Source organism: Ranitomeya imitator, chromosome 1, assembly GCF_032444005.1.
Source record: "Ranitomeya imitator isolate aRanImi1 chromosome 1, aRanImi1.pri, whole genome shotgun sequence".
In the NCBI taxonomy this organism is placed as follows: Eukaryota; Metazoa; Chordata; class Amphibia; order Anura; family Dendrobatidae; genus Ranitomeya; species Ranitomeya imitator.
Window position 1 is genome coordinate 349450078 of NC_091282.1, and position 25015 is coordinate 349475092.

Below are 25015 nucleotides of genomic sequence, written 5' to 3' on the forward strand. Positions count from 1 at the left end.
CCGGATTACGTACCGGTAATGCTCTTTTATAGAGCCCACGACAGCACCCACTAGAGAGAGGGGATCCGCCCCTAGGAACAGGAAACCTACAGAGAGATAAAAGGGGCGGCCCCCCCTCGCTCCTCAGTTGTTTTACAGAGAATAGGAGGAACCGCCGCCAGGTTTTAGTTAACAGGTTCGGGTATATACATATATATACATATTTACAACCTCATACTATATCTTCTAATATTTACACCTCACCAAAAAAGCACCATGTGCAACTATATACAGAAAAGGGAGGGATGTGAACGGGTGCTGTCGTGGGCTCTATAAAAGAGCATTACCGGTACGTAATCCGGTATTTTCTATTCGCCACGACAGCACCCACTAGAGAGAATTGCAGAGACTATAGACTGGGTGGGTTTACTGAGTCAAGGACCGATACACCAAAAGTTAGATCAGAAGCAGAGGATAGATCTAATCTATAATGCTTATAGAAGGTATTCGGTGAAGACCAAGTTGCAGCCTTACATATAAGGTCTATTGGCACATTTGCCCTTTCTGCCCAGGAAGTCGACAAGGCTCTTGTAGAGTGCGCTCCCACATGCATTGGAGGATCTTTCCCTCCAGCCTTATACGCCAAGATAATTGCCTCTCTGATCCAGCGAGATAATGTGTTCTTTGTGACTCCGGCACCCTTGGTTTTACCCTGAAAAGACACAAAGAGAGCCCTACTCTTCCTCCAGTCCCTAGTTCTCTCTAAATAGGCTAAGACAGTCCTTTTTACGTCTAGGGTGTGAAGTCTTTCTTCTTCTGGAGTTGAGTGGTTCTCATAAAAGGTAGGTAACAGGATCTCCTGGGATCTATGAAAGGTAGAAGCCACCTTAGGGAGATAACAAGGATCTGTTTTTAAAGTATCCTATCTGATGTTACCACAAAAAAGGGAGGATCTATAGATAAAGCATGAAGATCACTTACTCTTCTGGCAGAAACTAATGCCACTAATAATACCGTTTTTAAAGAAATATTTTTTAGTGAGGCTGCATGGAGAGGCTCAAAAGGTGATTGAGTCAATGCATTTAGGACTATCGATAGATCCCACTGAGGGACCCGAGGTATGCTAATTGGTCTCGATCTCTCACAGGCAGATATAAACCGAGATATCCATTTATTACCTGCTACATCAAAATTAAAAAGAGCTCCTAAGGCTGACACCTGTACTTTCAGAGTGCTTACTGAAAGACCTAATTCCAGACCTTTTTGTAGAAATTCCAATATTGGAAATATAGGAATATCAACGGAAAGTTGTGTAGTATGGAATTGAAGGAATTTCCTCCAAATTCTAACATAAATCCTGGTAGTTGAGGGTTTTCTACTTTTCATCAGAATATCTATTAACCCACTAGAAAACCCCCTGAGATTTAGTAACTGCCTTTCAAACTCCATGCAGTTAAATTCATGCCCTTTGCCTGAGGATGAAGGAACGGACCCTGAGAGAGCAGGTCCTTGGATTGAGGCAGAATCCACGGGTCCGACACTGACATCGCCCTCAGCCATGAGAACCATGGCCTTTTGGGCCAGAATGGGGCTATTAATAGAATTCTTGCTCCTTCTTCCCTTATTTTTCTTATTACCAAAGGTAGTAGATTCCATGGAGGAAAAGCATATGCCAGGTCGAAAGTCCAGGGTACTTGGAGGGCATCGAGTATGTCCGGCTTGTCCTCCCTGTTTAGAGAGGCAAAAGCCCTGACCTGTCGGTTGGCTCTTGTGGCAAACAAGTCTATTTGAGGAACACCCCATTGCGCTGTTATCATTTTGAAAATTTTTCTGTTTAGCATCCATTCCCCTTGATGGAGGGTGTGACGGCTCAGAAAATCGGCACGAAAGTTGTCTGTGCCCCTGATGTGAACTGCTGATAGTGATAGCAGATGACCTTCGGCTAATTCCATGATGTCTGATGCCAGCTCCCTGAGTCTGTCCGACCGCGTACCTCCTTGATGGTTTAAGTAAGCTACTGCCGTGGTGTTGTCGGAGAACACTCTTGTGTGAGAGCCGCTGAGCTGAGGAAGAAAGTGAAGTAGGGAATAATATATTGCCCTCAACTCTTTGACATTCGAAGAACTATCCAGTTCCGAACTAGACCAAAGATCCTGAACCCACTGATCCTTAAAATGTGCCCCCCAGCCTTTAGGACCAGCATCTGTGGTCACTATACTAGAGGGGGAAATTACCCAGAGAACCCCCCTTGAAAGGTTTTTCTGATTTAACCACCACTTAAGGGAGTGTAATACTTCCGTTGTTAGATAAACTGTTCTATCCAGACAGCCTCTATTCTTGATGTCTTCCTCTAATATAAATTTTTGTAGAAGCCTAGTATGAGCCTGAGCCCACTGGACCGCAGGAATACACGATGTCAGAGAACCTAGTAATGACATGCTCTGTCTGAGTGACATACTACGATTTTCTATTGCTAAGGATACCTTATCAACTATGGAGAATTTCTTATCCTCAGGCAGCTTACAAATCTGGTCAGCTGAATCTAGAAGGAGCCCCAGGAATTTCTGACACTTAACAGGCTGAAGTCTAGATTTTTCCCAATTAACCAGCCACCCCAGGGATTGTAAGGAAATCACTACTTCCCGTAACCTCTGCTCACACTGTAGGGGGTCTTTACCCACAATCAATAGGTCATCTAGATATGGAATGACTAAAGTATCTTTTACTCTTAGGAAAGACATAACTTCCAATAGCAATTTTGTGAAAACCCTTGGGGCCATGGATAATCCGAAGGGCATCGCCTTATATTGTAGATGACGAATTTGTCCCTCTATACAGACTGCTACCCGAAGGAACTGCTGGAATAAATGATGTATAGGAATATGATAGTAAGCATCCTTAAGATCCAATACTACCATGTAACAGTTTGGAAATAGATTCTTTATGGCTGAACGAATGGATTCCATTTTGAATGTTTTAGGCCTTATAAAGGAGTTCAGCTTTCTTAAATTAATTATGGTTCTGAAAGAGCCATCCGGCTTACTAATCAGAAACAAGGGAGAATAAAATCCCCTCCCCATCTGGGAAGATGGGACTTCCACTAGGACTTGTTTGCGTAGGAGGGTTTTAACCTCTGTTTCAAGCGCCTCTTGCTGAGGCCTGGATCTTAAGGTGGTAAGGAGGAAGGAGTCCGGTGGAGTTCTAATAAAGTCTAATGTGAGGCCTGAAGATATTAATTTAATGGCCCAAGTATTTATTGTTATCTCTTCCCATTGTTGCCTAAACTGTTTTAATCTTCCACCCACTGGAGGAATATAATTACTGGAATTTGTCGGCTGGCTTGAATGGACGTTTATTAAACAGGTTTCCTTTTTGTTTAAAATCCTTATTGTTCCATCTGTCTCTGAAGCCTCCCTTCTTTCCGAATGGTGGCTTCCTGAAGGCCCTTCTGTAAGATGGAACAAAGGGATTAGGGAATCCTTTTTTCCTTTCACCTGCCTTCGTGAGTATATCGTCAAGGACTGTTCTAAACAGGTACTCACCCTGACAGGGTATGGCACATAATTTGGATCTAGATTGGGCATCTCCTTTCCAGTTTTTTAGCCATAAAGCCCGCCTAGCCGTATTGGAGATATTAGCTGTTCTGGCCGCCAGTCGTAGGGAGTCAAAAGAGGCATCCGATATAAAGGCAGCCGCACCTTTGATCAAAGGGATAGATGCTCGTAACTTCTCCCTGGATACACCATTTTTAATATTTTGCTCCAGCTGATCCAGCCAGACTAACATTGACCTGCCAGTACATGTGGCTGCAATTGCCGGTTTGAATGCCGTGACACAGGCCTCCCACGATTTTTTAAGGAGCGCATCTGATTTTCGGTCCATGGGATCTGATAAGGAACCTGCATCTTCCACGGGCAAGGAGAACCGGCGAGATGTAGATGCAACTGCAGCATCGACCTTTGGTATTTTGGTCCATGTACTCAAATCTTCGTCATCAAAGGGGTAGCGCCTCTTACAGGGTATTGGTACCAACCCTTTTTGACCTTTACCCCATTCCTTCTTAACGAGGTCCTTTATGGCCTGGTTTATTGGAAACACGTGGCCTTTCCGTTGGGAAAGACCAGCAAACATGATTTCCTGTGGTGTTTGGGGTTCTTTTGACTCAGATACCCCCATCGTATTTCTCACCGATTTAACCAAGTTGTTTATGCCTTCAGTTGGAGAGCAAACAAAGTCTTCTTCCCCTGAAGAATCAGACAGTTGAGAGACATCAGAGTCGACCTCCCCACTCTCTGCTGACGTGTCAGCTCTAGGTGAGGATACTCTTCTTTTCCTGAGGAGCGAGGGGGGGCCGCCCCTTTTATCTCTCTGTAGGTTTCCTGTTCCTAGGGGCGGATCCCCTCTCTCTAGTGGGTGCTGTCGTGGCGAATAGAAAATAATAAATACGTTTTCTTTCCTCAAAAATAATTTTTTAGCCCAGAATTTTTTATTTTCCCAAGGGTTACAGGAGAAATTGGACACCAAAAGTTGTTGTCCAGTTTCTCCTGAGTACGCTGATACCCCATGTGTGGGGGTAAACCACTGTTTGGGCACACGTCGGGGCTCAGAAGGGAAGTAGTGACTTTTGAAATGCAGACTTTGATGGAATGGTCTGCGGACATCACGTTGCGTTTGCAGAGCCCCTGGTGTGCTTAAACAGTAGAAACCCCCCACAAGTGACCCCATTTTGGAAACTAGACCCCCAAAGGAACTTATCTAGATATGTGGTGAGCACTTTGAACCCCCAAGTGCTTCACAGACGTTTACAACGCAGAGCCGTGAAAATAAAAAATCATTTTTCTTTCCTCAAAAATGATGTTTTAGCAAGCAATTTTTTATTTTCTCAAGGGTAACAGGAGAAATTGGACCCCAGTAATTGTTGCGCAGTTTGTCCTGAGTATGCTGGTACCCCATATGTGGGGGTAAACCACTGTTTGGGCACATGTCGGGGCTCGGAAGTGAGGGAGCACCATTTGACTTTTTGAATACAAGATTGGCTGGAATCAATGGTGGCGCCATGTTGCGTTTGGAGACCCCCTGATGTGCCTAAACAGTGGAAACCCCTCAATTCTAACTCCAACACACCCCTAAACCTTATCCCAACTGTAGCCGTAACCCTAATCACAACCCTAACCCCAACACACCCCTAACCCCAACACACCCCTAACCCTAACCCCAACACACCCTTAACCACAACCCTAAGGCTATGTGCCAACGTTGCGGATTCGTATGAGATTTTTCAGCACCATTTTTGAAAAATCCGCGGGTAAAAGGCACTGCGTTTTACCTGCGGATTTACCACGGATTGCCAGTGTTTTTTGTGCGGATTTCACCTGCGGATTCCTATTGAGGAACAGGTGTAAAACGCTGCGGAATCCGCACAAAGAATTGACATGCTGCGGAAAATACAACGCAGCGTTCCCGCGTGGTATTTTCCGCACCATGGGCACAGCGGATTTGGTTTTCCATATGTTTACATGGTACTGTAAACCTGATGGAACACTGCTGCGGATCCGCAGCCAAATCCGCACCGTGTGCACATAGCCTAATTCTAAAGGTATGTGCACACGCTGCGAAAAACGCTGCGGATCCGCAGCAGTTTCCCATGAGTTTACAGTTCAATGTAAACCTATGGGAACCAAAAATCGCTGTACACATGCTGCAGAAAAACTGCACGGAAACGCAGTAGTTTACATTCAGCAGCATGTCACTTCTTTCTGCGGATTCCGCAGCGGTTTTACAACTGCCCCAATAGAAAATCGCAGTTGTAAAACCGCAGTGAAATGCGCAGAAAAACCGCGGTAAATCCGCGACAAATCCACAGCAGTTTAGCACTGCGGATTTATCAAATCCTCTGCGGAAAAATCCGCAGAGGACCAGAATACGTGTGCACATCCCGAACCCTAACCCTACCGCTAACCCTACCCCTAACCCTAACCCCAACCTTAGTGGAAAGAAAAAAATTCTTTATTTTTTTTATTGTCCCTACCTATGGGGGTGACAAAGGGGGGGGGGGGGGTTTAGTCATTTACTATTTTTATTATTTTGAGCACTGAGATATAACCTATCTCAGTGATCAAAATGCACTCTGGAACGAATCTGCCGACCGATTCGGCGGGCGCACTGCACATGCGCCCGCCATTTTGGAAGATGGCGGCGCCCAGGAAAGAAGACGGACGTACCCCGGGAGGCTAGGTAAGTATAAGGGGGGGGGAGGGGCGCGTCGGAGCACGGGGGGGGGGGGGGGGGTGTACCGGAGCACCGGGGGGGTGGATCGGAACACGGGGTGGGGGATCGCTGTGCGGGGGGGGGGGGGGAGCGGAGCACGGGGGGAGCGGACAGGAGGACGGGGGAGCGGAGCACAGGAAGGAGGGGAGCGGACCACAGATCGGGGGGCTGAGAGGGCGATCGGTGGGGTGGGGTGGGTGCACATAAGTGTTTCCAGCCATGGCCGATGATATTGCAGCATCGGGCATGGCTGGATTGTAATATTTCACCAGTTTTTTAGGTGAAATATTACAAATCGCTCTGATTGGCTGTTGAAAGTGAAACTGCCAATCAGAGCGATCGTAGCCACGGGGGGGGGGTGAAGCCAACCCCCTGAGCTAAACTACCACTCCCCCTGTCCCTGCAGATCGGGTGAAATGGGAGTTAACCCTTTCACCCGATCTGCAGGGACGCGATCTTTCCATGACGCATATGCTGCGTCATGGGTCGGAATGGCACCGACTTTCATGACGCAGCGTATGCGTCAAAGGTTGGGAAGGGGTTAAATCGTGATTTAAATTAGTTAGATTTAAATCAAATCCACCCTGGTTAGGGGTGTGTTGGGGTTAGGGTTGTGATTAGGGTTATAGCTACAGTTGAGATTAGGGTTAGGGATGTGTTGGGGTTAGAATTGAGGGGTTTCCACTGTTACGACACATCAGGGGTCTCCAAACGCAACATGGCGCCACCATTGATTCCAGTCAATCTTGCATTCAAAAAGTCAAATGGTGCTCCCTCCCTTCCGAGCCCTGACGTGCGCCCAAACAGTGGTTTACCCCCACATATGGGGTACCAGCATACTCAGGACAAACTGGGAAACAATTATTGGGTTCCAATTTCTCCTGTTACCCTTGTAAAAATAAAAAAATTGCTTGCTAAAACATCATTTTTGAGGAAAGAAAAATGATTTTTTATTTTCACGGCTCTGCGTTATAAACTTCTGTGAAGCACTTGAGCGTTTAAAGTGGTCACGGCACATCTAGATTAGTTCCTTAGGAGGTCTAGTTTCCAAAATGGGGTCACATGTGGGGAAGCTCCAATGTTTAGGCAAACAGGGGCTCTCCAAACGCGACATGGTGTCAGCTAACGATTGAAGCTAATTTTTCATTCAAAAAGTCAAATGGCGCTCCTTCCATTCCGAGCCTTGCCGTGTGCACAAACAGTGGTTTGTGACCACATATGAGGTATCGGTGTACTCAGGAGAAATTGCCCAACACATTTTAGGATCCATTTTATCCTGTTACGCATGTGAAAATGAAAAACTTGAGGCTAAAAGAAATTTTTTGTGAAAACAAAGTACTTTTTCATTTTTACGGATCAATTTGTGAAGCACCTGGGGGTTCAACGTGCTCACTATGCATCTAGATAAGCTCCTTGGGGGGGTCTAGTTTCCAAAATGGGTTCACTTGTGGGGGAGCTCCAATGTTTAGGCACACATGGGCTCTCCAAATGAGACATGGTGTCCGCTAAAGATTGGAGTCAATTTTTCATTGAAAAAAATCAAATGGCGCCCCTTCCCTTCCGAGCCCTGCGCCCAAACAGTGGTTCCCCCCCACATATGGGGTATCGGTGTACTCAGGACAAATTGTACAATAACTTTTGGTGTCCAGTTTCTCTTTTTACCCTTGGGAAAATAAAAAAATTGTTGCTGAAAGATCATTTTTGTGACTAAAAAGTTAAATGTTCATTTTTTCCTTCCATGTTGCTTCTGCTGCTGTGAAGCACCTGAAGGGTTAATAAACTTCTTGAATGTGGTTTTGAGCACCTTGAGGAGTGCAGTTTTTAGAATGGTGTCAATTTTGGGTATTTTCAGCCATATAGACCCCTCAAACTGACTTCAAATGTGAGGTGGCCCCTAAAAAAATGGTTTTGTAAATTTTGCTGTAAAAAATGAGAAATCGCTGGTCAAATTTTAACTCTTATAACTTCATAACAAAAAAAAAAATTTGTTTCCAAAATTGTGCTGATGTAAAGTAGACATGTGGGAAATGTTATTTATTAACTATTTTGTGTCACATAACTCTGGTTTAACAGAATAAAAATTCAAAATTTGAAAATTGCAAAATTTTCAAAATTTTAGCCAAATTTCCATTTTTTTCACAAATAAACGCAAAAATTATTGACCTAAATTTACCACTAACATGAAGCCCAATATGTCACGAAAAAACAATCTCAGAACCGCTAGGATTCGTTGAAGCGTTCCCGAGTTATTACCTCATAAAAGGGACACTGGTTAGAATTACAAAAAACGGCCAGGTGTTTAAGGTCAAAATAGGCTGGTTCATGAAGGGGTTAAAGCGGAGGAATCTTCAAATGGGATTGAGGTCTTCATTGCCACCTTTGCCAATGGAACATCAATCTTGGGAACTTCATCCCACACTTTAATATCCTCTGGATTATAAGGTAAACGGAGTCTGAAGTCTCTAGGCACTACTAGTCTCTTCTCCGCTTCCTGCCATTCTTCCAAAATCATGGAACGAACATGATTGTTGACTGGAAATACTTTTGTGACCTGAGCATGTAAGGCTACGTTCACCTTTGTGTTGTTGTGCGCAGCATCGTCAACGCATACCGACGCATGCGTCATGCGCCCCTATCTTTAACATGGGGGCGCATGGACATGCGCTGGTATACGTTGTATTGCGTTTTACGACACATGCGTCATATTGAGGCACAGACAGGGCGCAGAGGACGCTACTTGTAGCGTTTTCCCTGCGCCGAAATTCCTGCTCTGTACGATCTTATGACAACGCATGCGTCGCAAAACGCTGCGTTGTTGGTTGCGTCGCCGACGCTGCGCTCAAATGTGAACGTTACCTAAACAAACATTTCATCCTGAATCGAGGTTTCCTCTGGCGTGTCCTGTAACTGCATGGTGTTACGAACTGCATGGTGTTACGAACTGCATGAAGAAGTTCATCTGTATCTGCCGCCGAGAACAGATATCTTTTCCCTCTACCCAACGATTCGTCTCTCCCTTCCTGGTGTGATTTTTCCGACTCCTCTTCCTCGGAAGAAGGCCTAGACTCTATTGGTCTTTTCCGTGATGTTTGCGGTTCTGTCTGACTTGTCTGGGGAAGATTCAGGCTTGAGATGGATGCCTGAACCTCCTGACGGATCATTGTTCTCATACTGGTTAAAAACGCAGTCTGTTCGTCACCCACAATTTTAGATGTGCACGACTTGCATAGTGGCATTCACCAATTTTCAGGGAAGAGAAACCAGTGTACATAGGGAAGTATTGGTGAGAAGCATTGTGGTATGGCTTTGATTACCCCACTCACGTGCCCCTGTAGTTGATCTGTCCCCTCAGGTCTGGCTGTCTCTTCCATAGCGGAGATAGCTTAGCCGAGTGGTCCTTGTCAGGATGGCCGGCGGCATATAGACCCCCCTATAATGTTTATAGAGGTTTTACCTGGTTGATCCTGCCCTCCTTAACGCATATGAAGCAAAAATGACACAGACGCATGATCCAAATTACCTGCCACATATTAACCCATATCATGTGTCTGTTAGGACTACTAGACCCATCATCATAAACTCTACAATACATCCGAAAAAAGATGATCGAATGGTCACATTTCCAAAAAATCAATATAAACTTTATTAACAAACATTAAAATTACATCACACCAAATTGGGACAGAGGGTGACAATGGAACAATACATCCGCTCTGTGTGATACATAAGTGACCGACGTCATCACCCGACAAAGCAGCAGAACTACGCGATATATATGCACATATTTAATTTAGTCCTTGTATGGACCACTACCAGTTATAGCAACTGCATAATTTCAAAGCCAATACCCAATCTGCCAGTTTCTTTCAGCTCCAGCTGGTGCAAATAGAGAAATCACTTCCTCATATCAAGAGGCCCCTTCAAAAAGGGATAAGGTCCGAAACGCGCGTCGGGGCGGACGCATTCTCCCAGACTGCAGCTGCACTCCCACTCTCTACAACAGCAGGTAATATAGCTAACCGGTTTCTCCGGTCCTTGCTGGAGAGTGATAGCTAGATATGAGGAAGTGATTTCTCTATTTGCACCAGCTGGAGCTGCAAGATACTGGCAGATTGAGTATTAGCTTTGAAATTATGCAGTTGATTTTTTGGAAATTTGACCATTCGATCATCTTTTTTCGGTTGTATCCTCCTTAACGCATCCCTGAGGCTGACCTTGCTCCAAGGCCTCTCCTGAGGCCGGCGCTGCTGCTGGCGTCCAGTACTCCCCACGACCGGATGTGACGCGGCCGCTGGACCTGGAAATGGCTGCTGATGGAAGCGGTCTCCGGAGAAGAAAGCGGCCGCATGCTGGGAATCGGTCACTGAGCTGGAAGCAACCGCCGCACTCACCCCCCAGCAGTCAGACGCCCGGACTGAGAGCCCCCTGTACGGAGGAAGCGGACCCAACCCCAGGAGCAGCGCTACACTGGGAAGGCTGAGGGACCCCCCCATGGCAGGTATCAGTAGCAGATAACTTGCGGTGGGGAAAGGAAAGGTTGGGCTTTCCCCACCATCTGCATAGCACCGTCGGAGGAAAAGCTTGCCGTTCCTATCCACAGTGGGACAGGAAAAACACTGGTGGGTGGAGTGGGGAGGGCCCTTTTAACCGCTTGTTGTTCCTGTCCCACTGAGGGTAAGAAGGACATCTTCCAATGGTACTGTCAGGTGGTGAACTGGAAATAACCTTTTCCATTCTGTTGTATTTACTTTTATATTAAAGATTATTTTATTTGTTTTTGTTATGTTTATCCCTTTTCACATGTAAAGCACCATGGAATAAATGGCACTATAATAATAAGAATATTGTGATCTGTATGATAGTGTGCCTATTAGGGCTGTGAAGTCTGGAAGACAAACCACTGACTGACTCCTCAATTTCCCTGACACCACAACTCGGACCCCACAACACTGCCTCACTACTGAGCATGTACATAAAGTGCAGCACAGATTCATCTCACCTAACCCTCCGACCCCACAGCACTGGTCACTACTGAGCATGTACATAAAGTGCAGCACAGATTCATCTCACCTAAACCTCCAACTTCGACCCCACAGCACTGGACACTACTGAGCATGTACATAAAGTGCAGCACAGATTCATCTCACCTAAACCTCTGACTCCACAGCACTGGTCACTACTGAGCGTGTACATAAAGTGCAGCACAGATTCATCTCCCCTAAACCTCCGACCCCTCAGCACTGGTTACTACTGAGCATGTACATAAAGTGCAGCACAGATTCATCTCACCTAAACCTCCGACTCCACAGCACTGGTCACTACTGAGCATGTACATAAAGTGCAGCACAGATTAATCTCACCTAAACCTCTGACCCCACAGCACTGGTCACTACTGAGCATGTGCATAAAGTGCAACATAGATTCATCTCACCTAAACCTCCGACCCCTCAGCACTGGTTACTACTGAGCATGTACATAAAGTGCAGCACAGATTCATCTCACCTAAACCTCTGACCCCACAGCACTGGTCACTACTGAGCATGTGCATAAAGTGCAGCACAGATTCATCTCACCTAAACCTCCGACCCCACAGCACTGGTCACTACTGAGCATGTACATAAAGTGCAGCACAGATTCAACTCACCTAAAAGCCGAGACCAGGAACAGAGCAGACATTTATAGGACAGTTCATAACTTTCCCAAGTTAGGCTACTTTCACACTAGCGTCGGAATCTCCCCGTCGCAATGAGTCGGGCAGAGATTCCGACGCTAGCGTTTAACACACTGCACAACGGAGGCAGCGGATGCATTTTTCCAGCGCATCCGCTGCCCCATTGTGAGGTGCGGGGATGTGGGGGTGGAGTTCCAGCCACGCATGCGCGGTCGGAAAAAGCGGTCCGCCAGGAGCAAAAAACGTTACATGTAGCGTTTTTTGCTCCCGACGGCCCGCCAAAGCACGACGCATCCGTCGCACGATGGATGCGACATGTGGCAATCCGTCACAATGCGTCATCAATACAAGTCTATGGGGAAAAAACGCATCCTGCAAGCACTTTTGCAGGATGCGTTTTTTCTGCAAAACGACGCATTGTGACAGATTGCAGTTAACGCTTGTGTGAAAGTAGCCTTATGAGAAGATGTACAGTACAATCTGCAATGAACCCAATATATTATATATTTTAGGAATCAGTCCATTTTATACCAACTACACAGCCCTTGTGCCTATCCCGTCCATCCGTGGGCACCATCACACGACTTGTGCTGTCCGTGTGGTATCAGTGCCGCACATAGACATAATACACTAGTCCGAACGAGCCTTTAGGTATATCACATGTGACGCAGTGCACTACTCACATACTGCGCACGCGTGGCCTCTTGCAAGCCGTATGGAAACACCGAGGCTGCACTGACTGCCACCATAAATGCTAACCGTTATACAAAGCTCATATACCTGTCCGCCATCCGGCGGCTGGGGCGCTAGCAGCTGTACGGGTCCCGCCGGCATGTTGTCGTCCTCCTCTCCCGGTGTGCACTGCAGGCGGAAAAGTCCAACTGAAAACACCAAAATGGCGGCGACGCATGCGCGATAGAAGCTGGAAGAGAGCAGGAATGGGGGAAGGGCAGTAGACTGTACCACTATGAAGCTACCAGGAGTAGCAAAGAAAAAAAACGTTCCTAATCGACATATAAACAGACTGCTAGACTACGTGTACCTATCTATGTGGTTGCGCTCAGTAAACCGATCTCATAAGATTGTATATAAAGAGTTTACAGCAAGGCGATATCACTCCATCTTCTATGAAAATGGAACGTTCCAAGCAGCAGCGTGCAGACGCGATATGCGCATGCGCACGCTATCCTCTCAGGGCGTCGTTGTCATGGTAATGGATGTGGTTTACGGATGGACTAGAAGTCTTCGTTCCCAACTGTCGTGCCGATTTATGTCGCATGGTTCCACCCGCGACATGGAGTGCGCTGTCACCTATTAGTCGGGGCTGTGTGCTGCGTCTTCCCAGTGTAAGTGTGGGCTGTGTGCGTGCTCATCCTCGGCGGGCGCACTGCTGTCTGACCCCTGCCGGCTTCCGTGGGGCGATGCCTGCCAGTTGTCGGGATTCACCCACATCTGTTAATATTGGGGCACAATGGACTTTATCGTCAGCGCCTTTCTGCTTACTTATACAGTTCTGTAGATTTGTCTCCACCAGATTACATGATACACATCGAGCTTAGGCTTGGTGAGGCTGGTGTACTGACTCTGAAAATCCATGTGACAATAGTCATATGGTATGAGGTAGCGAACAAGCAGCCGGCACACATGTACAGACATACTATCACCCGTGCAGGGCACTGTAGGTATATGCACGCAGCACGCCTGCTGGGTATATAGGGCAGGCCAATCTGGCGAGGTAACAAACCAATACGACAAAAAACAGAAATAATGGCCCAAAGTACAAGATGTGATGGATAAATAAGATATCGTTATTAATGACACACGTGGGTGTGTGGTGACAAGGAGAGGGCGCACACCATAAGGATCGCAACAATAAATATATACAGCCATGGCCAAAAGTATTGACACCCCTGCAATTCTGTCAGATAATACTCAGTTTCTTCCTGAAAATGATTGCAAACACAAATTATTTGGTATTATTATCTTCATTTAATTTGTCTTAAATGAAAAAACACAAAAAGAATTGTCCTAAAGCCAAATTGGATATAATTCCACACCAAACATAAAAAAGGGGACGGACAAAAGTATTGGCACTGTTCGAAAAATCATGTGATGCTTCTCTAATTTGTGTAATTAACAGCACCTGTAACTTACCTGTGGCACCTAACAGGTGTTGGCAATAACTAAATCACACTTGCAGCCAGTTGACATGGATTAAAGTTGACTCAACCTCTGTCCTGTGTCCTTGTGTGTACCACATTGAGCATGGAGAAAAGAAAGAAGACCAAAGAACTATCTGAGGACTTGAGAAACCAAATTGTGAGGAAGCATGAGCAATCTCAAGGCTACAAGTCCATCTCCAAAGACCTGAATGTTCCTGTGTCTACCATGCGCAGTGTCATCAAGAAGTTTAACCCCTTAGTGACCGAGCCAAATTTTTGAAATCTGACCAGTGTCACTTTATGTGGTAATAACTCTGGAACACTTCAACAAAACCCAGTGATTTTGAGATTGTTTTTTCGTGACACATTATACTTTATGATAATGGTAAATTTAGGTTGATATGCTTTGTGTTTATTTATAAAAAATATCAGAAATTTAAAAAAAATGGTAAAAAATTAGCAATTTTCAAACTTTGAATGATTATCCCTTTAATCCCGATAGTCATACCACAGCAAATCATTAATAAATAACATTTCCCACACGTCTGCTTTACATCAGCACCATTTGCAAAATGTTATTTTATTTTGTTAGCATTTTAGGAGGTTTAAAAATGTAGCAACAATTTAAATGTTTTTCAAGGAAATTTGCAAAATGTATTTTTTTAGGGACCTATCCATGTTTGAAAAGAATTTGGGGGTCCTATATATAGGGAAACCCCCACAAGTTATACCGTTTTAAAAACAGCACCCCCAGACATATTGAAAACTGCAGTCAGGTAGTTTATTAACCCTTCAGGTGCTTTACAGGAATTAATGCAAAGTGGCATGAGAAAAATGAAAATGTGTATTTTTACCACCTAAATGCCGCTAACTTCTGAACAGGTTACAGCAGACGACAGACTCTAAGGCCACTATTTGGTTGTGAATTGCCATCGCAAACATCAGGACCACACAATCAAGATCTGAGGGCACCAATTGGGATAAAGAAGAAGCCCCCACACTCTGTTAACCATTTATAATGATGTAGTCACTATTGACAGCAGCATCTAAGGGGTTAAATAGATTTGGATGGTGCAAACACCGATCATGGCTGATACAGCAAGTTGTCAGCTATAGTGGACAGCTGACAGCTGCTGGATTGACACCTGTATGGGGATATAAGTCTCTTATATCTCAGGTCAGTTAAAAGGCGTATTGGCGGTCACTAAGGGGTTAAAGCCCATGGCACTGTGGCTAACCTCCCTAGATGTGGACGGAAAAGAAAAATTGACAAGAGATTTCAACGCAAGATTGTGCGGATGTTGGATAAAGAACCTCGACTAACATCCAAACAAGTTCAAGCTGCCCTGCAGTCCGAGGGTACAACAGTGTCAACCCGTACTATCCGTCGGCATCTGAATGAAAAGGGACTGTATGACAGGAGACCCAGGAAGACCCCACTTCTTACCCCGAGACATAAAAAAGCCTGGCTGGAGTTTGCCAAAACTAACCTGAAAAAGCCTAAAACGTTTTGGAACAATGTTCTCTGGTCAGATGAGACAAAAGTAGAGATTTTTTGAGAAAAGGCATCAAAATAGAGTTTACAGGAGAAAAAAAGAGGTATTCAAAGAAAAGAACACGGTCCCTACAGTCAAACATGGCGGAGGTTCCCTGATGTTTTGGGGTTGCTTTGCTGCCTCTGGCACTGGACTGCTTGACCGTGTGCATGGCATTATGAAGTCTGAAGACTACCAACAAATTTTGCAGCATAATGTAGGGCCCAGTGTGAGAAAGCTGGGTCTCCCTCAGAGGTCACGGGTCTTCCAGCAGAACAATGACCCAAAACACACTTCAAAAAGCACTAGAAAATGGTTTGAGAGAAAGCACTGGAGACTTCTAAGGTGGCCAGCAATGAGTCCAGACCTGAATCCCATAGAACACCTGTGGAGAGATCTAAAAATGGCAGTTTGGAGAAGGCACCCTTCAAATATCAGGGACCAGGAGCAGTTTGCCAAAGAAGAACGGTCTTAAAATTCCAGCAGAGCATTGTAAGAAACTCATTGATGGTTACTGGAAGCGGTTGGTCGCAGTTATTTTGGCTAAAGGTTGTGCAACCAAGTATTAGGCTGAGGGTGCCAATACTTTTGTCTGGCCCATTTTTGGAGTTTTGTGTGAAATGATCAATGTTTTGCTTTTTGCTTCATTCTCTTTTGTGTTTTTTCATTTAAGACAAATTAAATGAAGATAATAATACAAAAGAATTTGTGTTTGCAATCATTTTCAGGAAGAAACTGAGTATTATGTGACAGAATTGCAGGGGTGTCAATACTTTTGGCCATGACTGTAGAAAGAACAAATATTGCTGATGGCGCCAACAAACCAAAAACAGGCGGAGATGCTTACCTGTCTGAATGGGCCTCAATACAATTGCACAGACAGGGTGCAGCGGACCCAAGTAAAAAGCCAACTGCACAGGTGCAATACCAAATGAAACAGCCAGCCTTCAGTCAGGGATTGGCCGTGTGGCACACCAATGCACTAGGATATATACTCTGTATGTGGCGTGTTCACACAAGGAATGCAGAGCATCTGGCTCCAGCCTACTAATAACGCCCAATGGCGGGCTGCCCAGTGCTACAATGCATCCTGTGTGAACAGAGGCCACAGTGTACAGAAATGGAGCCAGATGCTCTGCTTCCTTGTGTGAACACGCCACATACAGAGTATATATCCTAGTGCATTGGTGTGCCACACGGCCAATCCCTGACTGAAGGCTGGCTGTTTCATTTGGTATTGCACCTGTGCAGTTGGCTTTTTACTTGGGTCCGCTGCACCCTGTCTGTGCAATTGTATTGAGGCCCATTCAGACAGGTAAGCATCTCTGCCTGTTTTATTGTGTTTTCTTGAATTTTTCCTTTTTGGTGTTTTTGATGGTGCCAACAATCAGAGTGGAAGGTGTAAATGTGAAGGAAAACTGGAATATTGGCAGCTCAGGACCGCACTGTGCCCCAGTGGGTAATGGCCAGAGCAGGTCTAGTGCCCATGAGGTGTGTACATGGGGAATATACAGAGTCACTATATATAATGCAGACTTCCACCAGAGCTGGAATATTGGCAGCTCAGGACCACACCGTGCCCCAGGGGGTAATGGCCAGAGCAGGTCTAGTGCCCGTGGGGTGTGTACATGGGGATATACAGAGTCACTATATATAATGCAGACTTCCTCCATGGCTGGAATATTGGCAGCTCAGGGCCGCACCGTGCCCCAGTGGGTAATGGCCAGAGCAGGTCTAGTGCCCGTGGGGTGTGTACATGGGGATATACAGAGTCACTATATATAATGCAGACTTCCTCCATGGCTGGAATATTGGCAGCTCAGGGCCGCACCGTGCCCCAGTGGGTAATGGCCAGAGCAGGTCTAGTGCCCGTGGGGTGTGTACATGGGGAATATACAGAGTCACTATATATAATGCAGACTTCCTCCATGGCTGGAATATTGGCAGCTCAGGGCCGCACCGTGCCCCAGTGGGTAATGGCCAGAGCAGGTCTAGTGCCCGTGGGGTGTGTATATGGGGAATGTACAGAGTCACTATATATAATGCAGACTTCCACCATGGCTGGAATATTGTCAGCTCAGGACCGCACCGTGCCCCAGTGGGTAATGGCCAGAGCAGGTCTAGTGCCCGTGAGGTGTGTACATGGGGAATATACAGAGTCACTACAGTCATGGCCAAAAGTATTGACACCCCTGCAATTCTGTCAGATAATACTCAGTTTCTTCCTGAAAATGATTGCAAACACAAATTATTTATTATTATCTTCATTTAATTTGTCTTAAATGAAAAAACATAAAAGAGAATGAAGCAAAAAAGCAAAACATTGATCATTTCACACAAAACTCCAAAAATAGGCCAGACAAAAGTATTGGCACCCTCAGCCTAATACTTGGTTGTACAACCTTCAGCCAAAATAACTGCGACCAACCGCTTCCGGTAACCATCAATGAGTTTCTTACAATGCTCTGCTGGAATTTTAGACCATTCTTCTTTGGCAAACTACTCCAGGTCCCTGATATTTCAAGGGTGCCTTCTCCAAAATGCAATTTTTAGATCCACAGGTGTTCTATGGGATTCAGGTCTGGACTCATTGCTGGACACCTTAGAAGTCTCCAGTGCTTTCTCTCAAACCATTTCTAGTGGTTTTTGAAGTGTGTTTTGGGTCATTGTCCATGACCTCTTAGGGAGACCCAGCTTTCTCACACTGGGCCCTACATTATGCTGCAAAATTTGTTGGTAGTCTTCAGACTTCATAATGCCATGCACACTGTTGTGAATTCTGTTGTCAGGCTCTCTCCTGTGGTCATGAATGGTACTTCGGCTGGTTCTGTCCATGGACTTTCTCTGGTGCCTGTGGGTGTTTCTGAGTTTCCTTCCACAGGTGACGAGGCTAATTCGTTAGTGGGCTGCTCTATTTAACTCCACTTAGATCTTTGCCCCATGCCAGCTGTCAATGTTGTACTATGGCTCTAGTTCGCTCCTGGATCGTTCTGAGTTCCTCTGTGCTATTTTGCTTGTTTGCTATTTTTTCTGTCCAGCTTGCTTTTGTCAATATTGCCTTGCTTGCTGGAAGCTCTGGGGCGCAGAGGGGCGCCACCCGCACCGTGAGTCGGTGCGGAAGGTATTTTTCCCTGCACTCTCTGCGTGGTCTTTTGTAGGTTTTTGTGCTGACCGCAAAGTAACCTTTACTATCCTCGGTCTGTTCAGTAAGTCGGGCCTCACTTTGCTAAATCTATTTCATCTCTGTGTTTGTATTTTCGCTTTTACTCACAGTCATTATATGTGGGGGGCTGCCTTTTCCTTTGGGGAATTTCTCTGAGGCAAGGTAGGCTTTATTTTTCTATCTTCAGGGCTAGCTAGTTTCTTAGGCTGTGCCGAGTTGCATAGGGAGCGTTAGGCGCAATCCACTGCTATTTCTAGTGTGTTTTGATAGCTTTAGGGATTGCGGTCAGCAGAGTTCCCACGTCCCAGAGCTCGTCCATTATTTGTCCTAACCACCGGATCATAACAGTACAGCTGGCCAAAAGTATTGATGCATCTCAATAGAGGGATAAGTGAAGCTCTGAGACCATTTTTTTTTCTTTACAGCGTGTTCTGTCTCACTTTTCCCCTTTACCTCTGGGTGGTTCAGAACACGGGTGTAGACATGGACATTCAAGGTCCGTCCTCTTGGATGGATAATCTCACTACAAGGGTACAAAACATTCAAGATTTTGTGGTTCAGAATCCGATGTCAGAGCCTAGGATTCCAATTCCTGATTTATTTTTTGGTGATAGATCTAAGTTCTTGAATTTCAAAAATAATTGTAAATTGTTTCTGGCTTTGAAACCTCGCTCCTCAGGTGATCCTGTTCAACAAGTAAGGATCATTATTTCCTTGTTACGTGGCGACCCTCAAGACTGGGCATTTTCCCTTGCGCCAGGAGATCCGGCATTGGGTGATATAGATGCGTTTTTCCTGGCGCTCGGATTGCTTTATGACAAACCTAATTCAGTGGATCAGGCAGAGAAAATCTTGCTGGCTCTATGTCAGGGTCAGGATGAAGCAGAGATATATTGTCAGAAGTTTAGAAAGTGGTCTGTGCTCACTCAGTGGAATGAATGTGCCCTGGCAGCAATCTTCAGAAAGGGTCTCTCTGAAGCCCTTAAAGATGTCATGGTGGGATTTCCCATGCCTGCTGGTCTGAATGAGTCTATGTCTTTGGCTATTCAGATCGATCGGCGCTTGCGTGAGGGTAAAACTAACTGTGCACCATTTGGCGGTACTATCTGAGCATGGGCCTGAGCCTATGCAGTGTGATAGGACTTTGACCAGAGCTGAACGGCAGGAACACAGACGTCAGAATGGGCTGTGTTTTTACTGTGGTGACTCCACTCATGCTATCTCCGTTTGTCCTAAGCGCACTAAGCGGTTCGCTAAGTTTGCCACCATTGGTACGGTACAGTCTAAATTTCTTTTGTCCGTTACTCTAATTTGCTCTTTGTCGTCCTATTCTGTCATGGCATTTGTGGATTCAGGCGCTGCCCTGAATTTGATGGACTTGGAGTATGCTAGGCGCTGTGGTTTTTTCTTGGAGCCCTTGCAGCATCCTATTCCATTGAGAGGAATTGATGCTACGCCTTTGGCCAAGAATAAGCCTCAGTACTGGACCCAATTGACCATGTGCATGGCTCCTGCACATCAGGAGGATATCCCTTTTTTGGTGTTACATAATCTGCATGATGTGCTCGTTTTAGGGTTACCATGGCTACAGGTCCATAATCCAGTATTGGACTGGAAATCTATGTCTGTGTCCAGCTGGGGTTGCCAGGGGGTACATGGTGATGTTCCATTTTTGTCAATTTCGTCTTCTACTCCTTCTGAAGTTCCGGAGTTTTTGTCGGATTATCAGGATGTATTTGATGAGCCCAAAGCCAGTGCCCTACCTCCTCATAGGGATTGCGATTGTGCAATTAATTCGATTCCTGGTAGTAAGTTTCCTAGGGGCCGATTGTTCAATTTATCTGTGCCAGAACACGCCGCTATGCAGAGTTATATAAAGGAATCCTTGGAGAAAGGCCATATTCACCCATCGTCATCACCGTTGGGAGCAGGGTTCTTTTTTGTGGCCAAGAAGGATGGTTCTTTGAGACCTTGTATTGATTACCGCCTTCTTAATAAAATTACAGTCAAATTTCAGTATCCTTTGCCGTTGCTGTCCGACTTGTTTGCTCGTATTAAAGGGGCTAGTTGGTTTACCAAGATAGACCTTCGAGGGGCGTATAATCTTGTGCGTATTAAATGGGGCGATGAATGGAAAACAGCATTTAATACGCCCGAGGGCCATTTTGAGTACCTGGTGATGCCATTCGGGCTTTCCAATGCTCCATCAGTGTTTCAGTCTTTTATGCATGACATCTTCCGAGAGTACCTGGATAAATTCCTGATTGTGTATTTGGATGATATTTTGGTCTTTTCGGATGATTGGGAGTCTCATGTGAAGCAGGTCAGAATGGTGTTCCAGGTCCTTTGTGCTAATTCCTTGTTTGTGAAGGGGTCAAAGTGTCTCTTTGAAGTTCAGAAGGTTTCATTTTTGGGGTTCATTTTTTCCCCTTCTACTGTCGAGATGGACCCTGTTAAACTCCAGGCCATTCATGATTGGACTCAGCCGACATCTGTGAAGAGCCTGCAAAAGTTCCTGGGCTTTGCTAATTTTTATCGTCGCTTCATCGCTAATTTTTCTAGTGTTGCTAAACCATTGACTGATTTGACCAAGAAGGGTGCTGATGTGGTCAATTGGTCTTCTGCGGCCGTGGATGCTTTTCAGGAATTGAAGCGTCATTTTTCTTCTGCCCCTGTGTTGTGCCAGCCAGATGTTTCGCTCCCGTTTCAGGTTGAGGTTGATGCCTCGGAGATTGAGGCAGGAGCTGTTTTGTCGCAAAGAAGTTCTGATGGCTCGGGAAAGCAGCCATGTGCTTTCTTTTCTAGAAAGTTTTCGCCTGCTGAGCGCAATTATGATGTTGGTAATCGAGAGTTGTTGGCCATGAAGTGGGCATTCGAGGAGTGGCGTCATTGGCTTGAAGGAGCCAAGCATCGCGTGGTGGTCTTGACAGATCACAAAAATTTGACTTATCTTGAGTCTGCCAAATGGTTGAATCCGAGACAGGCTCGATGGGCGTTATTTTTCTCCCGTTTTGATTTTGTGGTTTCGTATCTTCCAGGCTCTAAGAATGTGAAGGCTGATGCCCTGTCAAGGAGTTTTGTGCCTGACTGTCCGGGTGTTTCTGAGCCGGCAGGTATTCTCAAAGAGGGGATAATTTTGTCTGCCATCTCCCCTGATTTGCGGCGGGTGCTGCAAAAATTTCAGGCTGATAAACCTGACCGTTGCCCAGCAGAGAAACTGTTTGTCCCTGATAAATGGACTAGTAGAGTTATCTCTGAGCTTCATTGTTCGGTGTTGGCTGGGCATCCTGGAATCTTTGGTACCAGAGATTTGGTGGCTAGATCCTTTTGGTGGCCGTCTTTGTCACGGGATGTGCGTTCTTTTGTGCAGTCCTGTGGGACTTGTGCTCGGGCTAAGCCCTGCTGTTCTCGTGCTAGTGGGTTGTTTTTGCCCTTGCAGGTCCCGAAGAGGCCCTGGACGCATATTTCTATGGATTTTATTTCGGATCTCCCCGTCTCTCAAAAGATGTCAGTCATTTGGGTGGTTTGTGATCGCTTTTCTAAGATGGTCCATTTGGTACCCTTGTCTAAATTGCCTTCCTCCTCTGATTTGGTGCCATTGTTTTTCCAGCATGTGGTTCGTTTACATGGCATCCCGGAGAACATCGTTTCGGACAGAGGTTCCCAGTTTGTTTCGAGGTTTTGGCTATCCTTTTGTGCTAGGATGGGCATTGATTTGTCTTTTTCCTCGGCCTTCCATCCTCAAACTAATGGCCAAACCGAACGAACTAGTCCGACGTTGGAAACATATCTGAGATGCTTTGTTTCTGCTGATCAGGATGATTGGGTGTCCTTTTTGCCGTTGGCTGAGTTTGCCCTTAATAATCGGGCCAGCTCGGCTACTTTGGTTTCGCCGTTTTTCTGCAATTCTGGTTTCCATCCTCGTTTCTCTTCAGGGCAGGTTGAGTCTTCGGACTGTCCTGGTGTAGATACTGTGGTGGATAGGTTGCAGCAGATTTGGACTCATGTGGTGGACAATTTGACATTGTCCCAGGAGAAGGCTCAACGTTTCGCTAACCGACGGCGCTGTGTGGGTCCCCGACTGCGTGTTGGGGATTTAGTTTGGTTGTCGTCTCGTTATGATCCTAGGAAGGTTTCCTCTCCTAAGTTTAAGCCTCGTTTCATTGGTCCGTACAAAATTTCCGAGGTTATCAATCCGGTGTCATTTCATTTGGCCCTTCCAGATTCTTTTGCCATCAATAATGTGTTCCATAGGTCGTTATTGCGGAGATACGTGGCGCCTGTGGTTCCATCCGTTGACCCTCCTGCTCCGGTGTTGGTTGAGGGGGAGTTGGAGTATGTGGTGGAGAAGATTTTGGATTCTCGTATTTCGAGACGGAAACTCCAGTACTTGGTCAAGTGGAAGGGTTATGGTCAGGAGCATAATTCCTGGGTTTTTGCCTCTGATGTTCATGCGGCCGATCTGGTTCGTGCCTTTCATTTGGCTCATCCTGGTCGGCCTGCGGGCTCTCGTGAGGGTTCGGTGACCCCTCCTCAAGGGGGGGTACTGTTGTGAATTCTGTTGTCAGGCTCCCTCCTGTGGTCATGAATGGTACTTCGGCTGGTTCTGTCCATGGACTTTCTCTGGTGCCTGTGGGTGTTTCTGAGTTTCCTTCCACAGGTGACGAGGCTAATTCGTTAGTGGGCTGCTCTATTTAACTCTACTTAGATCTTTGCCCCATGCCAGCTGTCAATGTTGTACTATGGCTCTAGTTCGCTCCTGGATCGTTCTGAGTTCCTGTTGCTCCAGCAGAAGCTAAGTTACTCTGTGCTATTTTGCTTGTTTGCTATTTTTTCTGTCCAGCTTGCTTTTGTCAATATTACCTTGCTTGCTGGAAGCTCTGGGACGCAGAGGGGCGCCTCCCGCACCGTGAGTCGGTCCGGAAGGTATTTTTCCCTGCACTCTCTGCGTGGTCTTTTGTAGGTTTTTGTGCTGACCGCAAAGTAACCTTTACTATCCTCGGTCTGTTCAGTAAGTCGGGCCTCACTTTGCTAAATCTATTTCATCTCTGTGTTTGTATTTTCGTCTTTACTCACAGTCATTATATGTGGGGGGCTGCCTTTTCCTTTGGGGAATTTCTCTGAGGCAAGGTAGGCTTTATTTTTCTATCTTCAGGGCTAGCTAGTTTCTTAGGCTGTGCCGAGTTGCATAGGGAGCGTTAGGCGCAATCCACGGCTATTTCTAGTGTGTTTTGATAGGTTTAGGGATTGCGGTCAGCAGAGTTCCCACGTCCCAGAGCTCGTCCATTATTTGTCCTAACCACCGGATCATAACAGCACACAGTCAAGCAGTCCAGTGCCAGAGGCAGCAAAGCAACCCCAAGCATCAGGGAACCTCCGTCATGCTTGACTGTAGGGACCGTGTTCTTTTTTTTTGAATGCCTCTTTTTTTTCTCCTGTAAACTCTATGTTGATGCCTTTGCCCAAAAAGCTCTACTTTTGTCTCATCTGACCAGAGAACATTCTTCCAAAACATTTTAGGCTTTTTCAGGTAAGTTTTGGCAAACTCCAGCCTGGCTTTTTATGTCTCGGGGTAAGAAGTGGGGTCTTCCTGGGTCTCCTACCATACAGTACCTTTTCATTCAGACGCCGACGGATAGTACAGGTTGACACTGTTGTACCCTCGGACTGCAGGGCAGCTTGAACTTGTTTGGATGTTAGTCGAGGCTCTTTAACCAACATCCGCACAATCTTGCGTTGAAATCTCTTGTTATTTTTTCTTTTCCGTCCACATCTAGGGAGGTTAACCACAGTGCCATGGGCTTTAAACTTCTTGATGACACTGCGCACGGTAAACACAGGAACATTCAGGTCTTTGGAGATGGACTTGTAGCCTTGAGATTGCTCATGCTTCCTCACAATTTGGTTTCTCAAGTCCTCAGACAGTTCTTTGGTCTTCTTTCTTTTCTCCATGCTCAATGTGCTACACACAAGGACACAGGACAGAGGTTGAGTCAACTTTAATCCATGTCATCTGGCTGCAAGTGTGATTTAGTTATTGCCAACGCCTGTTAGGTGCCACAGGTAAGTTACAGGTGCTGATAATTACACAAATTAGAGAAGCATCACATGATTTTTCGAACAGTGCCAATATTTTTGTCCGTCCCCTTTTTTATGTGTGGTGTGGAATTATATCCAATTTGGCTTTAGGACAATTCTTTTTGTGTTTTTTCATTTAAGACAAATTAAATGAAGATAA

General features: G+C 45.8%; 2 protein-coding genes across 9 annotated transcripts in view; one reads left to right on the plus strand and one right to left on the minus strand.

Moving 5' to 3' along the window:
• SF3A1 (splicing factor 3a subunit 1) overlaps positions 1-12851 on the minus strand; it is a 61199-nt gene extending 48348 nt beyond the window's left edge. Inside the window, exon 1 of one of the 2 annotated variants that reach the window (XM_069760148.1) lies at positions 12698-12851. In XM_069760148.1, the coding sequence (XP_069616249.1) occupies positions 12698-12751 (54 nt within the window). In that variant the 5' untranslated portion in view covers positions 12752-12851. The remainder of the gene's footprint in view (positions 1-12697) is intronic. The other variant, XM_069760149.1, reaches the window with a different exon arrangement.
• Positions 10619-25015, plus strand: part of CCDC157 (coiled-coil domain containing 157) — a 116676-nt gene continuing 102279 nt past the window's right edge. For 2 of the 7 annotated variants that reach the window (XR_011319594.1, XM_069760154.1), the window contains exon 1: positions 13103-13263. The gene's annotated coding sequence lies outside the window, so the exon portion shown is untranslated. Of the gene's footprint in view, positions 10745-13102; positions 13264-25015 lie in introns of those variants that run through there. The other 5 variants (XM_069760160.1, XM_069760169.1, XR_011319606.1 and 2 more) reach the window with 5 other exon arrangements.